The sequence below is a fragment of the Equus asinus genome, chromosome 21, assembly GCF_041296235.1.
Source record: "Equus asinus isolate D_3611 breed Donkey chromosome 21, EquAss-T2T_v2, whole genome shotgun sequence".
Classification (NCBI taxonomy): domain Eukaryota; kingdom Metazoa; phylum Chordata; class Mammalia; order Perissodactyla; family Equidae; genus Equus; species Equus asinus.
This window is the reverse complement of record NC_091810.1, coordinates 15313351-15339051: the sequence shown is the minus strand read 5'-3', so window position 1 is coordinate 15339051 and position 25701 is coordinate 15313351. Positions and strand designations below refer to the sequence as shown.

Here is a 25701-nt window from a genome sequence, read left to right as displayed (position 1 = left end):
GGTGAACAGTTTTAAATATCCCTGGGATTTATCAGAGAGATGCTTAACTCTGGAAGTGACAGGTTAATGGGAAAACATTTGGGATCCCTTCCTTCTGTGGCCTTTAGAGAGAAGGTGTGTTCTAGCGGCACCAGGGGCAGTTTAGATATGATCTGGCTTGAAGGCAAAGTGATGCCATGAAATTCTTGCAGCTGTGTGAATTTAGAGCCTAATATTATGAATAGACATCAAGGTGAGGAATCTACTTTTTTCCCAGAAGCATTTTGTTGAATATCATTTAGCACAGCGATAAAAAGTCAACTTGGTAACAGGACAGAAGAATATTAGATGCATTTCTGACTAGTGGAAGCATCTTTCCATCCTTTCCTGCCTACCTTTTCGGTACCTGATGGCAGTCTTGACCCTCCACTTTGGCCTACTTTCTACTGCTTCAATCTGCTCAAGTTGAAAAGAAGAGGATCATTTAGTTCACACAGAAGTGTAAGTGCCTGGCAACACCCAGATGTGTGTTATACTCTGGCCAGAGCACTTGCACTTTGACAGGAAAATTGCTAGTCCAAAGGACTTAAACTATTAGCAAGCAGGGTATGAAAGTATGTTTAGACACAGGTCTTCCCAGGCATGGTCTCTGACTCACACTGAAAGGCTAAAATCAGCTGTTCCATTTCGAATCCTTCCTAAAGTTAACCATGTTTGACCAAATCACAAACGTTTATTGTCTAAAGAGTTTAATAAAAGCCCTGCTCCTCTCTGGCCAGCCTTTCTCGATCCCTCAGGTTGGCATACATGTCCTGCTCTGGGCTCCCAGAGCTCCTGCATCTTAGCACTCTCCACAGGCACTTGCTGTAACTGCCTGTTTTAAGTCCACTCAGGAACATTTCCCATTTCTCCTTTTACTCCCAAGGCCAGGCATATATTACGCCCACAACAACTGCTTAACTTTGGGAATGATTAAGAAGTCTGCTTTATAGTCCTTGTTCCTGGGACTCTGCCCAGAACTTTCTTTGTTTTACTCCACTCTTGCACCTGTCTGCTAATTAGACATCCTGCAGGTACCTAGTAACACCTGCCTTGGTAGTTTAACATACAAACCAAAGAGTAATGGCTTCCACTGATACACGTGGGATTATGAGGCTAATGAGAAAGTTCATATATCTTCACCCTGGAGTGAGAACCTTCTCTATTCCATCACAAGATAACACTGCCTTGGCAGTATTTTTTAAGGAAAGAATTCTTAGGAAAAATTTCTGTGGTTTACCTGCAGTCATTTGCTAAAAGATGAACATCTAGGTCGAAGAGACTGCCCACAGCATTGAGCTAATGAGCAAATATCAAGAATTTATAAACCTATAATTTATCCTGGGTTTTGGCAGCAACATTCCCATGGATTATTAATAGGGCAACAAAGTTCACACCCTGTGAAAAAAACCGATCATACAGACATACTATGTTACAAATCTCAACCAGGAACTTCCGACTTCTCCTTAACATTCTCAGTGAAATAATGAACAATGTAAATACCTAAGCAGGGTAAAGGGTTTCAGGAAGGGGACAATTCCAGCCTGAAGTGAAATGTACCACAGCCTCCTTTTGTTTTTATTTCAAAGGGCGATTAAAAGTAAGCATAGTGAGGGGTCAATGGGCAAAGAGTTAAGGCATCTTTGTGCTGCACCTTGCTTCATAGAGAGAAGAATCTATAGAGGAGGCTGATGGTCTTTAAAGTGCTTACCCCTCACCTCACACAAAGGACGAGTACATTATATTGCCAGTGTGCCACGTTCCTAAAGAATTACTTCTCTTGATGACTGGTAAGTCCGGCACTTCCTTACACTAAAGTCACTGACGGAATCAAAGCTGAACATTGTAAATCTGATTCATTTACATCAGAATTGATTAAATAGTTTTTGAATTTTCCAGTTGATAGTATGTTTAAAAAGATAAAATTACAGCCCTAAATTTCTTGGCACAAACAGAGATCCAAAGTGAACAACCACTACCTACAATTATGTAAAACAATGAAGTATTTAAGGACGTAGTTCATACATACTCTGTTCATAAGCAGGTTAACCTACTGAACACAACAGAAGCTTTTGCCTCATCCGAGTTTACCCAGTTACTCAAATACAAGTTCCTATGAAGAAATAATTTGCTAGGCGCTAAGCATAGCAATACAGGATAAATTGAATTCCTTCAAATACATAATAGGCGTCTAAATCTAATCCTATTTTCCCCACAACTCTAAAAACAAGTGCCTATGAAATAAACTGCATTACTAGGAAGCTTCCCCCAGAAAGAGAGAATGAGAACAAGCTTCAATATTACAGTCTTGTTTTCATATACTTACCATGCCAATAGCTCCCTTCAGCTTTATTTACATTTTTCCTCAGCAACCTCCCAGGTCAGAGAGTCCAACCAAAACAGGCAGGGGTTGGTTGGGGAAATTCACAGGCATTTGCTTTCCAAACTGCCAGTGCAGATTCCACTCACCACAACCAGACAGAGCTGTTTCAAGATGCCCTCTCTATGACCCTGCTCTGCTGAAGGTCAAGTACACTATCACTCCCTGTAACTAAGGAAGCAAAATTGACATGTTCCTGCTGTTTTGCCAGCTGCTGAAGCAGTTTGTCTAATAATATGATTAATTGCTTTTAGGGAAGATGTACTTTGCTTTACAAAGTTCTCCCTTCACCTAGATTGCTGCCTTTGCTAAATGCACTCCCTTTCCTCTTAAAGACCACCTTTCCTGAGCTGAGAGCTCGCAAGAATGCTACCATGGAGTCCATCCAACTCAAAACAGTTTTAAAACTATAAGGCGTGGAGGGAAGATTTGGAGAACTCAGAAATACATTCTGCACGCAGCATTTCCAACTTTACAGCACCGTAAGCTAATATGTTTAAAGATATGGGGTCTAAGTTCCTCTTTCACTTAAAGGGAAGGCAATGGGGCCAGCCCCACAGCTGAGTGGTTCAGTTTGTGCGGCCACTTCGGTGGCCCAGGGTTTTGCCGGTTCGGATCCTGGGCACAGACGTGGCACCGCTCATCACGCCATGCTGAGGCGGCATCCCACATGCCATAACTAGAAGGACCCACAACTAAAAATATACAACTATGTACCAGGGGGCTTTGGGGAGAAAAAGGAAAAATAAAATCTTTAAAAGGAAAGCAACAACATAAGACATACAAAAACACCCACAAGAATAACAAGAATAACAGCATTGAACTCATTTAACAGACATTTTACTATACCTAGCCAACACGTGCCAGGCACGTGAATACAGGTCAGAGTTCTACCCTCTGCAACCTCCCATTCCGGCGGGAAGATGAGCATACGTCATCAGTGCAAATGAGGGTGCTGTAACAGGCCACTGAATGATTCACGTCTAAGCCTCACCCTTCCCACAAGGCCACAGAGCTCGTGAGGTACAGTGAGTCAGAGGTGGGGCTGGAACTAATACCCAGATTCTCTGGCTGCAAGACAAGAGCACCTGCCACTACGCCAAGCTGTAGCCTCCTGTTTGTCATGGAGACTCACTACCTGTTTTAATGACTCGACAACTAATATGAAACAAATGCTGGCCAATCACCAAAAACAAAACAAATGGAAGCCTGGGGGAAGCAAGAAAGAAGTTTTATGGATATATACTTTTATATAGGCTGGAGGGGGATTGAGAGAGGAAGGAAATTTAAAAAAATAAGTTTATACTTATAAATGATGAACTTCCACTCCACAAATTTGTATGTGTACTAACCTAAAACAACCTAAGTGAAAGGACTATGTCATCCATTTTTCAGAATCTAGCACAAATCTAGGCACCTCAACCCAAAAGGGAAAAATTAATCAAGGGAAAAAATCAGATGATTCTCCTTTTTCAAAAGGGAGACCAAAAGTCTCTCCACCTCAAAAACTATTTAAAGTTCTAAGAAACATAACACTCCATTGACTAAGTACAGCCAATAAATGACATGTAAAAGGAAAGATTAATGCAAGGAAGCAAAAAGCTCCAAGGCCCAACTATGGAGGTCAACAGGTCTGCTCCTCTCATCATAAAAATTTGTTCATGCCTTCTGACCTGGTAATTCTACTTCTGGGAATCCACCTTACACAAATTATCCTAAAACAGAAATGGCTTTATCAGTGCCTGGTCCTAAATTTTTTCTAGGGAATATAGGAATTTCCTCTCTCAGGGGGTCCAGATGAGGCAGAGCCCACCTCCAACTATAGAACCAGAAAATGCCAGATACTTGCAGGCCTGGCCTCCCTTGGAGGAGGGCAAGAGGTCAATCAGATGCATCAGCCTGAGACTTTGCACTGGCAGGAGGAGCTCCATGTCTGGCCCTGGTGGTGGTGTGTCAAGCAACAATAGCTTCACCAGACCAGCTCTTCACTCAGATCTGCATATAGTTCCTAGCTGCAAAACTACTTCTCCAGCCCTCCTCGTAACTCTGTCAAGTTATCCATCCATCATTCCTCACCTATATTTTAATTCAATTAAAAAAAAAAATCCCATTTCTGTTTAAATCAGCAACAGTTGGTTTCTGTTATTTACTATTAGGTCCCTAGGCTGGTAAAGCATGGATATATTTATCAGTGTTAATTTATAATAGAGAAAGGTCAGAAGCAACTTAAATGTCCCAATCTAGGAGGTGGGTTAGTAAATTATACAATACTCCCTTGATACAAAACTATGTAGCTATGAAAAATGATGGTCAGGCAGGCGATGTAGCAACCTGTGGAGAGGATAATGACATTTATTCTGTGAAATTAACATTCTGTGAAATCACAAGACACACAGTATGCACACTGTGATTCCAACTGGATGACATGCATGTGAAAAAGACCAAAAAACAATAGATTTATTCATTCAATAAAGAAATCTTAATATTGTGTGCTTACTATGTTCCAGGCACTGCGTTTTACACACTGGGAAGACAACAGCAAATGAAACAAAGTTCTAGCCTTTCTGGAATTTATATTCTATGTGAGAAATAAAAAAAATATATGTTAGTTAGTGATAAGCATTATGAAGAGAAACAAGAGGAAGGGGGATAAAAAATGACAGAGGTAGAGATGGAAATGGTTATTTGATAGAGGGAAGTGAAAAAGCAACAAAATGATAGTGATAGATAGGAAGAATGGTCAAAGTATAGTTTTCTTATCCTTTTCAAATTTTCCAGAATCACTTTTATAGCCACTTTTAAAAAAGTTTCCAAAACAAAGTTACCTTTTAAAACCAGCAAATATTGCTAAACTTGGTATTATGAATGATCTTATTTTCTACCCCACGTCTGAAGTAATGATGTTCTTCGTACTTCTTTTCCTCATTTTTATTATTTTTAAAATTTATTTTAAAAAATCGGCACCCGAGCTAACCACAGTTGCTAATCTTTTTTTTTTTCCTGCTTTTTCTCCCCAAATCTCCCCAGTACATAGTTGTATATTTTAGTTGTGGGTCCTTCTAGTTGTGGCATATGGGACGCCGCCTCAATGTGGCTTGACGAGCAGTGCTATGTCCGCCCCCAGGATCCGAACCAGCGAAACCCTGGGCCGCCGAAGCAGAGTGCGCGAACCTAACCACTCAGACACGGGGCCAGCCCCTTTTCCCCGTTTTTAAAAGAAAAGCTCCTCTTCTACCCATCTAAGAAAGAACAAGGAAATCTATTTTTTTAATAAGATGAGATATAAAACTCTACTGTGAAAAATAATTCTCAGTCTCCTTCCCATTTAAAGAATTGCTGCTGACGATATTTTAAAACTAGGCTATGTTTCTGCAACTACAATCCAAACTGAATCATCCTGGTAGGAAGATAGTTACGTGGAAACACATTACACTTAGATAGAGAACACCAGCTCCTGTTTCAGTGGATCAGGACAAGTCCTTTATTTGTTCTAAGCCTCTGTTTACTCAATTGTAAAACTGAGATTAATACCTCTCTCCTTACAGGACACTGGAAAGATTAAATGAGGCAATAAATATAAAGTGCAATGTATTATATAAAATACTTAATTTTCTCCCTTTTTGGGTAGAAAAAATGGTTCCACTTCTAATCCTCTATTTCCTGTGACCAATAAAAGGATATGGTCTCCAAAATGTTTTTAAAGTAGCAGACACTAAAGGTATACACTTCAAATGGAGTGAGATTTTAAGAAACATGTTTTTTGTGATAGATCGTCACTATTCTGTCCCAAGACACACCAGAGTAAATTATTTTGACACAATCTTTACATGTAAGTTATATCTTTTATAAGGACATCATACTTCCTCATTTCCCCCATTTTGACAATTCCTCTTGTCAACTTTTTTTCTCCTACCATATTATAAGTAAGTGTAGTCTTACTTTTCTAACACTAATTTTATCCCAGGTCCACTGTCCTATATTTCATCTACAAAATAGCTTCATCTTCTTACTCCTCTTAAGTCACAGCTCATTTAAGTATGTGCAACCATCTGATTTCTCCAGTATATCTTCTATGATGGCTGTGCCTGAGCACATTTACATGAAGTAAACTGCTTTCCATTTCTCCTGAATATAGTTATTGTACAATATTGATTTTTTGAAGTTATTTGTGTATGAATGGTAATATTTCCTATGGATATTTTTTGTACAGTAAAAGAGCCAATAAAAAATATTGCAATAAAAAGGGGGCACTGGGTTTGAAGGAACTGAAAACCCCTAGAAAGAAAGGTTACACAGTACATATTCAATGAATGCTTGCTAAATTAATAACTGAGCTAATCACTGGCCCAGTTAAATTCATGCACATAAGGCTATGTGATTGCTAAAAAATTAAGACAACAACAACAACAACAAAACTTTGGAAGATAAAACTTGACCCAGATAGCTTTTGATTCAGCAATTCTACTTTTCCATCAAAGCTCCACTGGCAGCGTCCCAGACACAAAACAGAGGAAGATGGGCATAGATGTTAGCTCAGGGCCACTCTTCTTCAAGCAAAAAGAGGAAGATTGGCAACAGGTGTTAGTTCAGAGCCAATCTTCCTCACCAAAAAGAAAAGAAAAAAAAGGAAGAAGAAGAAGAAGAAAGGCTCATAGCAAAGATCACAACTAATAATGAATTGAAAGCAAGGCAATGCTGCCTGCTATCACTACTTCTATTCTACGTTGTACTGGAGATCCTAGCCAGGATAGTAAGGCAAGACAAACACATAAGAATTGGGAAGAAAAAATAAAAAGCCAAATGACTATGTAGTGGAATTATTAAAATTAATAAGAGAAAGATTACTGGGTTAAAAAAAATCTATAAACAAAATCACTTGCATTTCTATATACCAGCAAGAGTTGAAAAATAAAATTTTAATATGACATTTACAAATAGCATCATAGAACACAAAATATTAGAAAGCAAATCAAAGATACACTATACCTTTGTGGAAAAAATTAAAGAAAACCTAAATAAATGGAAAGACTTGCCATGTTCATGGATTGGAAGACTCAGTATCATCAAGATGTCAATTCTCTCCAAACTGATTCATTAAGTAAATGCATTCCAATTTTAAAAAGCCAACAGGTTTTTGTTTCTGTATGTATAGAACCTAGTAAGTTAATTTAAAGATTTATATTGCAGATCAAAGGGCCAAGGATATTTACAACTTTCTTAAAGACAAAGAAGAAAGTGAGTGAAACTTGACCCTTATTATAAAACCTTATATGATACTTCAACATCAATTCCAGGAGGCCCAAAAGCCTAAATCTAAAAGGCAAAACTCAAACTTCAGTAGACAATTTAACAATTGTGACCATGGGGTAGGGATGAATTTCTTAAAGAAGATATACACAGTGTAAACCACAAAGGACTGATGAAAATAAAATATCATAAAGAGAATGAAAAGATAAGCCATAAACTGAGAATATTTTCGCAAAGCAAATAAGCAACAAAGGATTAACATCACACATATATAAAGAACTCTTACAAATTAATGAGAAAAGACAAACCAAAACAAAAACAGGTTTAAGAACAGAATTTCATTAATGAGGAGCTCATAAAAATGTAAAAGCATGCTCGATGTCATTAATAAATGAAGAAACAAAAATTAACACCATACTGAGCAACAATTTCATACCCACCTGATTGGCAAAAAAATAAGTTAGATCTTACCATGTATTACTGAGAATATGGACCATCAGTAACTTTCATCCAACCCATGCTGATGGGAATGGACAGTGGTCTAATTCCTTTGGAAACAGTTTGGTATTACCTATTAAAATTGAACATGAACATCCCCCACAACCAAGCAATCCCACTATTTGCTATGTAACCTAAAGAGGCTCTTGCACATGTATGCTAGAGACATGTATAAGGATTCCTGGAGTACTGTTCCCAATATCCCCCTAACCCTGTCACCCCCAAAAAGGGGATAGACAAACAACCCACATGGCCACCAGCAGTAGAATAAATACATAATGGTATATTCTACAACGGAATACTATAACTATGCCTAGAGAAGTGAATGAACTGTAGATTCATAAACTAACATGGACAAATCTCAAAAACACATGTTGAGGGGCTGGCCCTGTGGCCTAGTGGTTAAGTTTGCGTGCTCCGCTGCAGGCGGCCCAGTGTTTCGCTGGTTCGAATCCTGGGTGCGGACATGGCACTGCTCATCAAACCACGCTGAGGCAGTGTCCCACATGCCACAACTAGAAGGACCCACAATGAAGAATATACAACTAGGTACTGGGCGGCTGTGGGGAGAAAAAGGAAGAAGAAAAAATAAATAAATAAAAACACGTTGAACAAAAGACACAAGTCAGAGAAGAGTACCTACAAAAGAATCAGTCTTATTTAAAGTTTAAAATCGGAAAGAAAAACATATCATTTAGGAATATACGATATGTATATAGGCGGTAAAGTCATGGAGAAGAGCAAGGAAATGGTTCTATAAAATTCAGGACAATGGTTACACATTGTTACTGCAGAATAGATCTCACTTGACCCTTCATGTCAAAGAGAAACTAAGACAGAAAAAACACTGGAGCTACTTCAAGCTCTCTCCCTCGGTTCCTGACTTTTTCCCTATCTCCACAGCACCCTCCCCACACAAATCCAATCTATGTGCATATTTGAAAGCTATGGGCTTGAACTCCAACAGATGACCTATCCAGTTTCATAGGGAAAAGAAGTCAAGTTAATCTACTTACTGAAAATTGAAGTTTATATCCTTGAAAAGTGACATGCCAGATACATATCCAATATTAGAATTTGGGAGGGTTTGGGTGCTTTTGTCAGTGACTGTTTGGTTACAAATGCACTCAAACTTGCTTACATGAAAAGGGGAGATTTGTTGGAAGGATACTCGGGGAACTCAATCTCAGGATGTATGATCGGGCTATATGGGAAGTAGAGAGCTGTCAAGCAGCTTCTCTCTCCATCTCTTTCTGGGGCCACATGCTCACTCCTCTGTGCTTCGTTCTGAGAGTCTAGTCACTCTCCAGAATCCCTCTCAGGACTAGCTTTCTTTGCTTCTGTGTTCCCCAACAATATGGGCTTATACATGACATAAATTCAAGCCCTGACCCTATATGATCTTATAATGCCAGTGTCCAGTGCCACCTTTTACTGCCATGTGACAGTAGACGTGTTATTTAACCCACTCCTGTGCCTTAGCTTCCTCAAGTATGAAAAGTGGTAGTAACACTTGACAGGTTTTGTTAAGATTAAATGAGATGACACACGTAACAGCTTAGCAGTACATGGTACATAGTAAGTGTTCAATAGGTATTATCGTTAACACGGTATGTTCTGTTGCAAGTTATTTCTGTAACGCGAATTTGATTCTACAAAACTGCAAATAGAAAAATTATCTTGGTATAACAGCTGAAATCATACTGATTCACAAGTGATTGCTCCCAACTCCTTAATGCTTTACATTACCGCTTAACAGCCACAGAACGCAAAGTACTACCGGTAATGCAAGCTACCAGGAATTCAGAGTCCTGCACAATGCTATTCTTCCTCTTGTCTCATTCCTGCCATGTGCTCTCTCTTGGCAAAGCTCATTGCATGGTTATCCCCAATCTTTTTGCATTTATGCAATAACTCAGCATCTTTAACTCTTCCTTATATCCTCTTCCGTAAAGCTACTTTCATTTTGTTTTTTTAAGACAAAATGCTATACTTACTCTAACGTTCATTAGGAATTTAACATGTCTTTTAAACTATACTAGCATTTTTATTAGGATTGTTATTATTTCTGTTAGTGCTCTGGTCCACCCTGAATGCTAATTTTCCATAAGCAATGTTATTTTTAGTGTGTAGAATACAAGGTTTTTCAGAAATGCGTATTTTGTGTGACAGCAGAAATGCTTGCCTTCCAACTCTTAATACTAGAAATTCTATCAGCTCAACTCAGTCCATCAGGGATATAGCTTGGGGGAATCAGCCTGTAGACCAAGGAGGCCAGGGGTAATGTGGTATGGACACGGTCTTGTAGCTAAATTCCACAGCAGAGACTACAGGTAGCAATGGTTTAAAAACAGAGAGCACCTCCAAAATGTCCACAGTCCAGGAAGAGAGAGTGGTCTGTCAGGTCAGGAACTGAGTGCAGCAGTTTGCACTATCAGTAGGCTCCTGGCTCAGCCTTCAAAGATGGGTCATTCTGCTGAAACTCTCCAATGGCTCTCCAACATATATAGAATAATATGCAAATTCCTGACCATGGCCTATAAAACCCAAGATCTGGCCCTACCTACCACTCTGAACTCGTCTCCTACCACTTTCTCCCTCGTTCCTTGCACCGCTGCCACACAGGCCTCTCTGCTGTTCCTTTATCATACCAAACACGCACCCCCTCTTCCCTGCCTGCACTGCACCCCATGCACCCAATAATCACAAGAATCACGCTCTTACTTCATTCAGGTCTCCAATAAAATGTCACCCTCTAAGAAAAGTCTTCCTTGAATGTTTTTAGATAGTAACTCCTGTCACTTTCTCTCTCTTCACTTTTCTTTATAGCACTTACTCCTCTCTTGACATTTCATTTTTGTTTAGATGTTTCTTGTCTGTTTCCCAATAGAATAGAAGCTTCATGTGAGCAGAACCTTTATCCTGAAAACTAGAAAAATGCCTAGCACACTGTGAGCACTCCTTAAATACTTGTTGAGTGGGTAAATGATGGGATTTTCTGGAACATCCTGAAGTCTACCAATGAACAATTTCAGTTTGCTTTACTAGCAATACTTTCCCTGACTTCCAGTTAAAGCAAATACATGCATTTATTATCTCTATTCCTTTACCAAATCACCTTTAAGTATGAGTAAAGGATTAAAAAAAATGTACAGACCTACGAGGACAAAAAGTATAGTCAAGGAGAGAGATGATAGTGGATCACAAATAGTAACAAACTTTAAGAAGATAGAGAGCAGATGGTGGAGTGGAAACTGACTGAGCAGAATGAACCAAGTTGAATTCCAAATGACGACAGAGTGGGATACAAGTAGGAAATAAGCTAATTCCCACCCTAGAACCCTGGAAAGGCCAGGTACTAGAACCCTAGGTCCCATAGAAAGCTAGAGTGAGAAACAGACTGAAAACCAGGGGACTAGCTGAATGTCTGCGCTGCAGCCAGGAAACTCACCAGCCTCACCACCACCACCTCTTAATTCTACTGCAGAAAAAAGGAAGTGCAATCTGGATAAGCTGAACCAAAGAGGCCCCAGACCCAGAGACATCAAATACATCTTCCTAGCAAAGGAGGGAGCCCCCATTCTCCAGTTTTCAGAGGCATATTAAGTGAAAGTATTGAAAGGTGAACCTTCAACTCCCCCTCCCCCGCCCTCCTTGTGCTACAGCTTTAAAATACCACCACCACCAGCACCACCACGACTACTGGCAACAACGCATATACCCCCCCAGACAGGAAAGTGAGGAATTCTTGCCTGGAAAGACTGAATGGCCCCAGAAAAGAAACATAGTGACATTTGGGGCACCCTTCAAACAAAATGTGAGGGTGCCTATCTAACTACCCCAAAGTAAAATCAAACCAAACTAGTTGACAAGTGTTACTCATGTATGAAAAACTTTTGTTTTTGTTTTCAGTTTTAAGTTCGTCATTCTTAAATGTGAACCAACAATAAGCATCATTAGCCATTTGAGAAAAGCTTCCATATGAAAAAAAGGAGCTAAAAAAACCAAAAAAGGAACTTGGATAAAACAGCAACTACGTAAGAAGCAAAAGAAAACTAAAAACGTTAGAGCGAAAAAGGGCAATTAACACCCTCACACAGAAAGAGGACAAGCTCCTGCACCCATGAGACAAGAAAAAGGTGGCATGCGGTTCCATCCAGTCCTCGCCACCCCCCACCCCAGACGGGTCTCAGCAGCTTGGGTGCAGCAGCTAGTTCACGGGAGGAGCAGAGCCCAGGGACCCAGCTTCACCACGGCTCTGATGCCATCCCCAGCCCCCACCATGCCCAAAGGAAGGTCGGCTCAGCCCAAGGGGCCCGGGCAGTGGAGACCAAGAAATCTGCAGTTGTTGGCTAAACCTGCTCCTGCAAAAGGGGAAACAAAGCCAAAAAAGGCGGCAGGAATGGGTAACTCTTCAGAAAAGAAACCGCAAACAAAAGGGAAAAGAGGAGCAAAGGGAAAACAAAGCAAGGGGCTAACCAAGACACTAAAGAAGCTTTACCTGCAGAAAACCCAGAGAAAGAAGCCAAGTCTGATTAACATCATATACTTGGTCTTATCAGCGGTCCGTGTCTCCCTTCTTGTACAATCCAGAGAAATATTTTTATCAACTCTTTTGTAAACCCAAGTTTTTTTAGTAGGTCTAGAAACATTTTTTAAGACAGAGGGACTCCCACCTCATCCCATTTTTAAAGTGTAAATGCTTTTTTTGAGAGGTGAAATAACTTGCTGGTTGTTTTATTTTTTTGGTACAACCAGAAATAGTGGGATATTGAATGTGGGAGGTTTTGATTATCTTGGGTGTCAGCTTAACATTCCATAGATGGCGGGTAGTTTTTCTATCTTGTTATACAAAGCATACTAAGTGGCAATTTGGAGTCACAGTTGTGCATTTAATATGCCTTGAACATTTTAAATTACTTCTATTCCCATATTGTCGTTAGTAGAATTGTTTCCTGAAGAAAAACACTCCTTGATCTCGGCTCTTCCCCTCAGAATTGCGTATGTGCTCTGTAACATCTTTGGGTTGTGCTAGTCCAGTTTTCCTAGAAACTTTTGTTAGGGGGCTGGCCCCGTGGTCGAGTGGTTAAGTTTGCGTGCTCTGCTGCAGTTGGCCCAGTGTTTCGTTGGTTCGAATCCTGGGCGCAGACATGGCACTGCAGTGTCCCACATGCCACAACTAGAAGGACCCACAACTAAGAATATACAACTATGTACTGGGGGGCTTTGGGGAAAAGAAAAAATAAATAAATAAATAAAATGTGTGATTAAAAAAACAAGATAGCAAAAGTGAAAACAAAATTGAAGAAACAATAACAACAGCAGCAGAAGGAACTGGGTGCTTACTATTTGCCACAATGTATTACTTGCAATGTGCCACGCTTTCTATGCATTAACTCATTTAATTCTCGCAATAATCCTCTAAAATGAGTACAATCATTAACCCCATTTGACAGCTGGAGAATCTGGCACAGCAAGGTTAAATATGTTCAAGCAACTGCTAAGTGCTGAAGACAGACCTATGTCGGGACATCTCCCTGAAAGTAGAAGCAGACAGAGTTGGAAATAGGAGAGAAAGATAAGGAAACGGAAAATTAGTTGAAGAGATCGAACTCCAATTAATCAGCAGTTCTGGAAAGAGACTAGAAAAATATTCAGGGGAGAAATTATCATAGAACTAGTATAAAACAATTTTCTAGAACAGGACACGAGTTTCTAGATTGAAAGGACCTTCTGAGTGCCCAGTAGAATGTATGAAAAAATAAGTACACGCAGAGAAATTATTGTAAAGTTTCTGAAAAACAGGGATGAAGAAAAGATCTTAACAAGGTGGGTGGTAAAGGCAAGAAAGAATGAAAGAGAAAGAGTCAGAAGCGGGGGTGGAGAAAGAGAGAGAAGGTCACCTACAAGAATCAAGAATCTGAATGGCCTTGAAAGCAACAATTAAAGCTGGAAGACAATAAAACGATGCCTTCAAACTCTGAGGTAAAATTATTTTCAACTTAGATTTCTATTCCCAAACTATCAAGCACGTGGGTGTAAGATCGAAAAACAAGTCACCTCTGATGTACCCTTTCCTAGGGAGCTACTGGAGCATAATGCAGTTATTTCTATTTTTTTAAAAAAGGAAAAAACATGGACTGAAGGAAACAAAGAATCCAAAAAAAAAAAAGAGAAGGATGACAGCTGTGCAGCCAGTTAAAAAGCAATCAGTAGGGACTGAAGCAGGAGGTCAGAGGGCTTTAGAAGGAATGTTTTCACAGAGAAAAAAAAGGAGACTGAAAATTCCTCTGATGTATTTGCATGGAAAATAGTATTCAGAGGGTTTTACAACTACATTGGAGACACTAGAAAGTATCTGTGATAGTGCCATAATTAGGTAACAGAACATTAATTTATGCAAAGAGAATACAATTTTATTGGGAGAACGAAGGGAAGAGATGTGAGTGTATGCAGCACCGAATGAAGATGAAAGTTTCTTCATCCAGGATGGTAAGTCAAAAAATGTCTAATCCTAAAAATGAAAGTAGAAACATTACCACTGATTTTGCAGAAAATAAAAAGATCATGAGAGTATTACGAACAACTGTCAACAAACTGCCAACAAACTGGATAAGTGAGATGAAATGGACAAATTCCTAGAAACACAAAATCTACCAAGACTGAATCATGAAGAAACAAAATCTGAATAGACCTATAACTAATAAGAAGACTGAATTAGTCATCAATGCAACCCATCCCCCCTAAAAAGCCCTGGACCAGCCCTGGGGATTCTACCAAACATTAAAAAAAAATTAACACTGATTCTTCTCAAACTCTTTCAAAAAACCAGAGAAGAGGAAGCACTCCCAAATTCCTTCTGTGAGGCCAGCATTCCCCTGACACCAGAGTCAGACAAGACCTACAAGAAAATAAAACTACAGACCAACATCCCTTATGAACACTGATGCAAAATTCCTCAGCAAAATACTAGCAAGCTGATATCAGCAGCATATTAAAAAGATTATACACCATGACCAAGTGGGATTTATTCCTGGAATGCAAGTATGGTTCAACATACAAAAATCAATCATGCAATACACTACATTAACAGAATGAAAGGAAAAAAATCACAAGATCATCTCAACTGATGGAGAAAAAGCATTTGAGAAAATTCAAAACCCTTTCATGATAAAAATATTCAACAAACTAAGAATAGAAGGAACCTATCTCAACCCAATAAAGGTCATATATGAAAAACTCATAACTAACATCATATCCTGTGATGGAAGACTGAAAAATTTTCCTCTAAGATTTGGAAGACAAGGATACTTGCTTTTACCACTACTACTCAATAATGTATTGGAAATTTTAGCTAGAGCAATTGGGCAAGAAAAATAAATACAAGGCATTGAAATTGGAAAAGAAGAAGTAAAATTACCTCTATTCACAAATGACATGATCTTCCACATAGAAAATCTTAAAGATTCTACACACACACACAAAAACCTGTTAGAACTAAGAAACAAATTCAGCAAAGTTGCAGGATACAAAACCAACACATAAAAACCAGTTGTGTTTCTATACACTAAAAATGAACAATGCTAAAAGGAAATTAAGAAAACAATTCCATTTAGAATAGCATCAAAAAGAAAAAAACCACTTAGGAATAAACTAAACCAAGGAAGTGAAAGACTTGTACACTAAAAACTACAAAACACTGCTGAAATAAATTAAAGACGACATAAAAAATAGAAAAACATCCTGTGTTCATGGTTTGGAAGATTTAATATTTCTAAGATGTCAATACTACCCAAAGCCATCTACAGATTCAATGTAATCCTTATTAAAATCCCAACTTTTTTTTGTAGAAATAGAAAAATCCATCCTAACCTTCATATGGAATCTTAAGGGACCCAAACAGCTAAAACAATCTTGAAAAATAAGAACAAACTGAATGTCTCACACTTCCTGATTTCAAAACTTACTGCAAAGCTACAGTAATCAAATCAGTGTGGTTGTGGGATAAAGACAGACATATAGACCAATAGAATAGAATAGAGAGCTCAGAACTTTGAGGATATTATGCTACGTAAAATAAACCAGTCACAAAAAAGATAATTTCTCTATGATCCTACTTACATGAAGTACAAAAAGTAGTCAAATTTATACAAAGTAGAATGGTGGGTGCCAGGGGCTAGGGACAGAGGGAAACGGTGAGTTGCTGTTTAATGGATATAGAGTTTCAGTTTTAGAAACTAAAAAAGTTGAGGAGATCCACTGTACAACCATGTAAGTATACTTAACACTACTGAACTGTATGCTTAGAAATGGTTACAATGGTAAATTTTATGTTATATAATTTTTACCACTGAAAAAAAAGAAGAGGTCAGAAATAAATCCTTGCATATATGTCAAATGACTTTCGAAAAGGGTGTGCCAAGACCATTCAATGGGGAAAGGTCAGTCTTTTCAACAAATGGTGCTGGAAAAACTGGAAAAGAATATGCAAAACAATAGTTAGACCCATAAGTTACACTATATACAAATGGATCATAAACCTAAATGTAAAAGCTAAAACTATAAAATCATAGACAAAAACATAGGAGAAAAGTGTGACATTCGACTTGGCAATAATTTCATGGATATGACACCAAAGGCACAGACAACAAAAGAAAACGTAGGTAAACTGGACTTCATCCAAACTAAAAACTTTCGTGCATCAAAGAGCACTATCAAGGGAGTGAAAAAGCAACCCACAGAAAGGGAGAAAATATCTGCAAACCATTTATCTGATGAGGGTTTAATATTCAGAACACATGAAGAACTCTTACATCTTAACAAAAACAACAAAACAATCTAATTAAAAAATGGGCAAGGGACTTGAATTAAGAGACCTCTAAAGAAGATGTACAAATGGCCAATAGGCATGTGAAAAGCTGCTCAGCTTCACTAATCATTAGGAAAATGTAAATCAAAACCACAATGAGATACCACTTCATATCCATTAAATGGATATTATAAAACAAACAAACAGAAAATAAGTGTTGGTGAGAATGTGGAGAAATCAGAACCCTTGTGCACTGCTGGTAGGAATGTAAACTGTTGGCAGTTGCTGTGGAAAAACAATATGGTGGTTCCTCAAAAAATTAAACATCAAATTTTCAAAAGATCCAGCAATTCCACTTTCAGGTATATAACCAAAAGAAATGAAAGCATGGACTTGAAGAGGTATTTGCACACCCATGTTCACAGCAGCATTATTCACAGTAGCCAAGAGGTGGAAGCAACCCAAGTGTTCATGGATAGGTGAACTGATAAACAAAATATTGTATATACATACAATGGAATATTTTTCAGCCTTAAATAGGAAGAAAACTCTGATACATGCTACAACATGGATGAATCTCACTATGCTAAGTGAAGTAAGCTTGTTACAAAAGGACAGATATTATATGATGCCACTTATATGAGGTACCTAGAGTGGTCAAACTCACAGAGAAAGAATGGTGGCTGCCAGGGGCAGAAGGGAAGAGGGTATGAGAGTTGGTGTTTAATGGGGACAGAGTTTTAGTTAGGGAAGATGAAAAAGTTCTGGAGATGGATGGTTGCAGAATAATGTGTGTACACTTAAAAATGTTTATAACAGCAATTTTTATATTTTACCGCAATTAAGAAAAAACCCCTCCCTCCCAAAAAAGGACAATGTCTAACACTGATAAGTCAAAAAAAAAAAAAAAGAAAGAAAGAAAAAAGTCAGGGCAAGGATATTTTTAGAAATAACAAGAAATCTGGTATTTAGAAAGGGAGACTCAGGGATAAGGAAAGGGGAGGGGGGTGGCTCAGGAGCTTGCTGTTTTCTGCTTCAAGCCAAACATAGCATTGTCCAACTTTTAAATCTATCATATGCTCTACTTTGACAAGAAAATGAAAACTTAAATATCCAGCTCCTAAGGGGGCAGAAAAATCAAATTTAATGCAATGAGTTGGTCTTTCCAGAACATTTGAAAGCTGAAACTTGACCAATGACTCTGCTTTCTCCCACTTGAGGATGTAGCCTTGCCAATACTGAGTTTTGTTCAAAAACTGGGAGAGCCCTGTGTTTTTAAACATTCCCTTACATGGAGGCCTAAGGTTTCTGCAATGGTGATGCAAGCTCTGATGATAAAAAGAGTAATGGGGTAATAAGAATTTGGTTGTTTTCTCAGTGGTGACAGGATCTTCCTATTCAAAGAGCATCTGATGGCAGAGAGCCCCTGAGACAGTTTGGGTGTATGAGTGATCTCTTTTTGTCAATCAGTAAGTGACTCAAAATGCTCCAACAGGTTAACTCCTAAGTTTTTCCCGACTCAAAGCATCTTACTGAGTTGAAAAGTGTCTTTATTTCATTTAGGCAATGATGAAGAAACACACAGTATATGTATTTGTGTGTGTGTGTCTGTCTGCCTGTTTTAAATTTCCAGTTATAGAGGGAAATCTTAAATGCTTAAAAAATACTGAAGATCTTTAGAAAAATTCATTTATTTCACACATGAAAAGCAAAACTAATACTACTTTTAGGTATGATTCAATTTCCCACTGTTTCAGTTACAAATTCTCAACTCTCAACTATCCCTTTAAAAAAGAATTGACCATATTGCTTTTTTAATCAAGTTTCATAGTCAATTCCAGAGAACATAAATCCAGCAGAAGCCTGGATTTAGCTGTACTTCTGGCACTCTGTGACCACGGAAGAATCAATAGTTTTGTTTGTTTAAATAAGAGTGCTATCGACTTTTTAAAAGTGTTACAATTAAAATTTGGAAAATGAAAGTATAAAGATAATTGTCTATAATCCAGAAAACTAAAAAATACTATTAGCATGTAGGATATTTTAGAAAATGAACTTACTGTGTAGTGGTTAAAAGCCTGGGCTCTGAAGTCACTCAGATATGGAAACCTGGCAAATTAATCTACCTCTGAGTTTCCTCTTATTTAAAGTAGGGAAAATAATGTTTTCCTTGCAGTGCTAATGGAAGTATTAAATGAGATAATGAGCTTAGCAGAATACCTGGCACACTGTCTTGTGTACATAGCCTGAGGCTATAGATAATTATTAGATATAAATACCTCACAAATTGGAATCAAACTATATATACTGTTGTTTTTTTTTAACCCATAGTTTATCGTATATGTAATCATTCTTTACTGTTTGGGAAAGTATATAATTCTAATTAAAAAGTAGAAGCAGTCACAAATCCCTTTAGTTTTTTTTTTCCTTTTTGTTCATTTTGGAAAATACTTCCTAATTTTGCAAGTGGCATCTGGTTGCTGTTATGTACTATTTTTCAAAAAACAGTTTTATTGAGATATAATTCACCTACCATACAATTTACCCATTTAAAGTATATAATTCAATGATTTTAGTATATTCGCAGATACGTGCAACCATCACCACAGTGAATTTTAGAAGAGTTCGTCACCTCAACAAGAAACCCCGTACTCTCTAGGTAGCACCCCCAGTCTCGAGCCCTAAGCAACTACTAACCTACTTTCTATCTCTACAGATTTCCCTGTTCTGGACATTTCATATGAATGGAATAATATAATCTGTGGTCTTTTGTGACTGGCTTAGTATAATGTTGTCAAGGTTCATCCATGCTGTAGCATATATCAGTACTTCATTCCTTTTTATGGCTGAATAATATTCTATTGTATGGATATGCCACATTTGTCAGTTGATGGACATTCAGATATTTCCGCCTTTTGGCTATTTTGAATAATGCTGCTACAAACATTAGTGCATATGTTTTTGTGTGGACTTATGTTTTTATTTCTTTTGGGTATATACCTAGGAATGGAACTGCTGGGTCATATGTTAACTCTGTGTTAATTAGGAGGATCTGCCAGACTGTTTTCCAAAGTGGCTGCACCATTTAACATTACCTACAGCAATGTAGGACGTTTCTAATTTCTCTACATCCTCATCAACACTTGTTATCTTTTTATTTCTAGACATTCTGGTAGATGTGCAATGGTACCTCATTGTGGTTTTATTAGAGTGAAAATTAATGAAATAAAAAATACAAAAACAAGGGCTGGCCTGGTATCAAAGTGGTTAAGTTTACCTGCTCTGCTTCAGTGGCCCAGGGTTCACAGGGTCAGATCCTAGGCGTGGACCTATGCACCACTAATCAAGCCGTGCTATGGCAGCATCCCACATATGAAATGGAGGAAGACTGCCACAGATGTTAGCTCAGAGACAATCTTCCTCAAGCAAAAAGTGGAAGATTGGCAACAGATGTTAGCTCAGGGCCAGTCTTCCTCACCAAAAAAAAAAAAAAAGAGAGAGCGAGCGAAACATGAATAAAATCAAAAGGTGGTTCTTTGAAAAGATCAACAAATTGACAATCCTTTAGCGAGACTGACCAAGAAAAAGAAAGGTTCAAATTACTAGAATCATAAACAAATGAGGAGAAATTGCTACTAACCTTACAGAAAGAAAAAGAATTATAAAGGAATACTGTGAATAATAATTGTATACCAACAAATTAGATAACTTAGATGAAATGAGCAAATTCTGAAAAAGACACAAACTACTGAAACCAACTCAAGAAGAAACACACAATATGAATAGACCTATAAGAAGTAAAAAGACTGAATTAGTAACCAAAAAAATACCTGCAAAGAAAAGCCCGAGCCCAGATGGCATCATTGCTGAATTCTACCAGACATTTAAAGAAGAATCAACACTAATTCTTCATAAACAATTCCAAAAAACAGAGAGGTCACACAATTTGCAAGTGGTAGGGCCAGAATTTAAATTCAGGTAATCAGGCTCCAGAGTCTACACTCTTCACTGCTGCATTACAATTGTCTTTCTGAATAACTGGATAAATTTGAACATATTATAGGACATCAAGTTGTTACTTTGTATTATCCAACTTTTGTAGTTTACCTTGGTATTTGTGACTTACCTGGTGTAGAGAAAAAGGCTGATTTGGTGACTCGAGAGAAAATCATTTACATAATTGACAACGTTGCTGTATCTCATTCATGGAGCAAAAGCACAGCCCCTACTAAAGCTCTTCATATAATTTCACTTCAAGGACTTCTCATAACAATCCCATGAGACAGACAGATACTATTATTACTTCTATGTTGTAGATGAGGAAACTGAGGCACAAGGCTGTCACCCAGATAACAAATGGCAGGGCCTGGATTTAAACTCCCAATCTGTCTGATCGCTATAGAATAGCCTCCTTTCCACTACTGATAGCCTGTCCTTTCCTATTCACCCCTTTAGTGTGGCCCATATCTCATGCTTGACCCCAGGGACAGAGAGCTCTTGGGAGCAGACGCCCAGTCCTATTATTCACCTGTGTGCCCTCTATGGCTGACGGGCAGGGAAGGGGTATGCTCCTTCACTGTCTGCTGACTGAATATACAACTGTCCAAAACTGATTGTTAATAACCCCCCAATTGAGATCCTTTATTCCCACTCAGCTATTGTTTAGCACTGAAATGATGCACTGTAGGCTCCCTTACTTGTTTAGCTGTTCTATTATATAGTTATTATATGCAGTTTAAAGTTATTGAGCTTGAGATTTCAAAGAACACACACACATACTTATCCCTCAAATAACAGCAAGGAAATCTTGGGAATATTTTAAACAGGAAGATTGCTTTTACACTTCAAATTAAGAATGCCTTCTATTATATTGGAAGTCTCCTAAAAATGCACTTTTTGCCATAGGAAACGATAGTTACACTAACTTAATATATGAAATACCATTTCGCGAAGAAAATAAGGCTGACAGAAAATTTTAGCTAGTAAATTTTCTGAACAAATACACAAAAGTTCTATTAACCTATAAGGAACTATAAGTTATAGGTTACTATACTAACCTCTTCCCCTAAAGAACTAATGATGACCTCTTAGGGCAGTGATCCATATACTAGTCTCAAAATCAGCCTCAGTTGGAAACTGTATTAAATGCAAAATAACCCTAAATATTTGAAAAAATCAAAAATGATTTTTAAGGTTATTGTTCCTATCACAAACTAAAGTAACAAATAAACACAAGCATTTTAACTCTAATACTTTCATAGCTCTGACAGTCCTTCCAAAAACATAATATTAAAGAATTTGTGAAATCTCTCTGCTTTCATCTTCAGTTAATATTAATCATTATTTGCTGGGGGAAGATCAGTTATACTGTTGCCTTAAAGGTAATGGCTGATCTAAAATCTGCTCACCATTTTTATTGATTTAAACTGGCATGTGTGCACTTAGTTTTTATTTTTTTAAGTCCTTTCTTTAAATGTCCAGTCTTTGATAAATTTGCGTCTTCACCCTAGAATTATGAGTATTGGTTCAAAAATGCAAACCTGAATCCGAATGGCTCCTGGTTTATTGGAGGAGCTTTGGAAGAAGTGAAACAGAACTGGGTCAGTGTGCCCTCAGCCAATTACTTCTATCTTTGAGTCTTGTTTTCCTCACCTAAAAAATGAGAATAATGATTATACCAACCTCAAAAGGTTGTTGTACAGATTGAAGCCCTTGCATATGGCCGGGTACAGAGTGAAAAGATCTGGCCCTACTTCCCTCCTTTCCACCTCAAGTTGCCTGAACATACCAAACTATTTCACGCCTCTCTCCTACCTTTACATAGGTTTCTGACTTAGGATGCCTTTGTAGCAGCACCTGCCACAAAGTTCTCCACCCCACTTCCTTGGGTCTATCTGACAAATGCTTACTTGTCATTCAAGACTCTCCTCCAGGATCACCTTCCTCACATGGAGTTATACTTCTCACTCTGTGTTATAATTACTCCTTAACCAGGCTCCAAGAATGCTGAAAGAAGGACCAACGGCTCATTCAAGCTCCATATTTCCCAGCACTTAGCAAAACCCCCAGTACATGGTAGACAGTCAGTACCGACAGCAGAATGCACAGAATGCACAGAATCGGGGCTTTCCACCATACCACAGTATTAACAAAGTATCAAATGTGCAAGAAACTAAGATGGAGCCTTGGAGTTAAAATTATACTCACAAGTTTGGATAAGCACCAGATTCTTTTAGCTTTTTGGTTCAAGGTGAAATTTTTTAAAGTTACCTTATTGTGTGCAGCTAGGCTACCCTACTCACTCAAAGAAACATTAGGAATAAACGTTCTTGTCATTTTTCTTTTTCTTAGATGGCATCATCCTGCTTTGGATTTAGATCACAAGCTGACTTCACTGGGACTGTTTTGAAACAACAGAGCACAGTGATGTATTTTTCCTTTCAAAAGCAAGGGTGCCAGCCATTGTGCTAGCCCGTCACTCACCTCAGCCACCTGCTGGGTCCCCACTCTGTGCTGAACCAGCCCCTCCATATTTGTAGCCATGGTGAAGCAAGATCATTAGAGAACCTGTTTGGAAAGATGCAGCAACTTCTATCAGGTGGGGAGAAACCAGGCTACTTGAAAAATTCATCTTTGTAATAAAAATTCATTTTTGGTACTGTCTTGTGCAGATTTTGCCTTCTATAGAAGACAGAGCTAGCAGGCTAAGAATATCTGGATGTGCTGCAACAGCTTCTTCAATTACAAGTACCAAAATTGATTAGTAGAAACATTTCAATTTGGAAACAAGACTTCCCCTGGTAAATATAGACAAAGATGAATTTAGAACTTTAATTATTAGGTCCCTTGGGTTGTAACAGCTTGGTTCACCTCTCAGAAAGGTGGGAATCACCCCTTTCCGGATAGCTCCCTGTCACAGTATGCTGAATAAGAAGGCGGCTATCTGAGAAAAGCGTGAGATCAACTTCAGATACGGAGCACTAGATTGCTATCATCACTACACTTCTGTTACCAGTGGCAATGTGAGAAGCAAAACTCTGCCCAGGTGCTAACATGCCTCACTCAGGTTGATGAGGCAAACGCTATCCCTAAGAAAGAAAGAAAAGTAAGGAGACTGCATTACTAAAGTGGGCTAAGAGCATGGTACCCATAAATTTATCAGTTTATATTTTTAGGTCCTTATTAAATTAGAAAACCAGATAATTCAGCTCTCTATTAATAGAAAAAATAGTACCATCATTTGTCAAAATTGAGGAAGATCATCTAAAGACCACCAAGTATGCTAGTCTCCTGGGTCAGGTTCACTTGAGTGCAAGCACTGTCGACGAAAGAGATGCCCTAGTCTCTGCAGGTCACAATACAAAGCTCCCCTAAACCCTTTCCAATAACTGTATCACAATAAATTCAGGATAAAAGGATCTCATTTTGGACCTAATTCCTGGACAAATCAGAAAGACTTCATTATTGACTGCACACATCCCATGGTTAATAGAGAACAAAGCTCTGGTATAATTTATTTCCAGTATTTACAAATAAAAACTATATAGTACTACAAGTGTGCAATATACACAAATGTTCATTTGCTTGGCCCTTCCTCAATCACAAACTGGACTATTTTGCAATGCAATTTGACAAAACACTTTCCTGTAATTCTTACCTAAAGTATTATACCTGTAAGCACTGATCTCTATGAAGCTTTTTCACTCTCTGGTAACTGTGTATAGTATTCTATCCCCTATTAGATAGCCCCTTCTATTATCATAATTCTCCTTCTGATTATTCTATTGCCAAAATGATAAGGAGAGAGAAATGAGAGCATGAAACTGTGGTTGACAAATACAAAAGAACTGGCCCTTGCCTTCAAGGAGTCGAAATCCTGTAAGAGCAGGTACTGTACCAAGTGCTACAAGGATAGCAGATCACCAGTATCAGTGATTCATCTTCTGAATCTATGAAGGTCTGAAACTATGGAAGTAGTGTTTCTAGTTATTCATTCTTTTAATAAGTAGTCAAGACTTTTAACTTTTTTTTTTTTTAAAGATTTTATTTTTTTCCTTTCTCTCCCCAAAGCTCCCTGGTACATAGTTGTATATTCTTCATTGTGGGTCCTTCTGGTTGTGGCATGTGGGACGCCGCCTCAGCGTGGTCTAATGAGCAGTGCCATGTCCATGCCCAGCATTCGAACCAACGAAACACTGGGCCGCCTGCAGCAGAGCACGCGAACTTAACCACTCAGTCACGGGGCCAGCCCCAAGACTTTTAACTTTTATTTGTTTACTTTTCTTTGTTTCTAGAAGAAAAAACAGAGAAATACTCTGGTCTTTTTCCCTAGTTACAGTTTGGTTTCAACTAACAAAAATGAAGGAAAAAAGCATCACTTCACATATACCAGAAAAGTCAATCAAGTATTGTTAAAAACACAATTATTGCATGTGACGAGTCTAGAGTTCTTTTTTCTCAAAATGGTAAATAAGAGCTCTGTAAGAAATCAAATGGATAAAGATAGCCAATAGGTATTATATATTAAGAAATAAAATCTAAACATGCCACTGCAACTATTAATTTTACCACTTTTAGGTATTATTAGCATTTCTGTTGCTATTATTAACTACAGTTTGATGCAAGAAATGTATAAATTTGAATATTATAGATATATCATTAGGGAAATATTATTGAGTACTATAGGAATAACAGAGTACTAGAAAGACATATCTTTCTATGGGTTTCCCTAAAAGAGGTGGCTTGATCC

The 25701-nt window shown here is 38.1% G+C and overlaps 1 protein-coding gene across 5 annotated transcripts in view; it reads right to left on the bottom strand.

Moving 5' to 3' along the window:
* NR2C2 (nuclear receptor subfamily 2 group C member 2) overlaps nt 1-25701 on the bottom strand; it is a 113674-nt gene that overhangs the window by 77461 nt on the left and 10512 nt on the right. For 3 of the 5 annotated variants that reach the window (XR_006517805.2, XM_044755134.2, XM_070493802.1), the window contains exon 2: nt 23436-23519. The exons of the other annotated variants lie outside the window; for them this stretch is intronic. Coding sequence is in view for 2 of the 3 variants with exons in the window: in XM_044755134.2 (XP_044611069.1) it covers nt 23436-23495 (60 nt within the window). In the remaining variant the exon portion in view is untranslated. The remainder of the gene's footprint in view (nt 1-23435; nt 23520-25701) is intronic. 5 annotated transcript variants of the gene reach the window in all.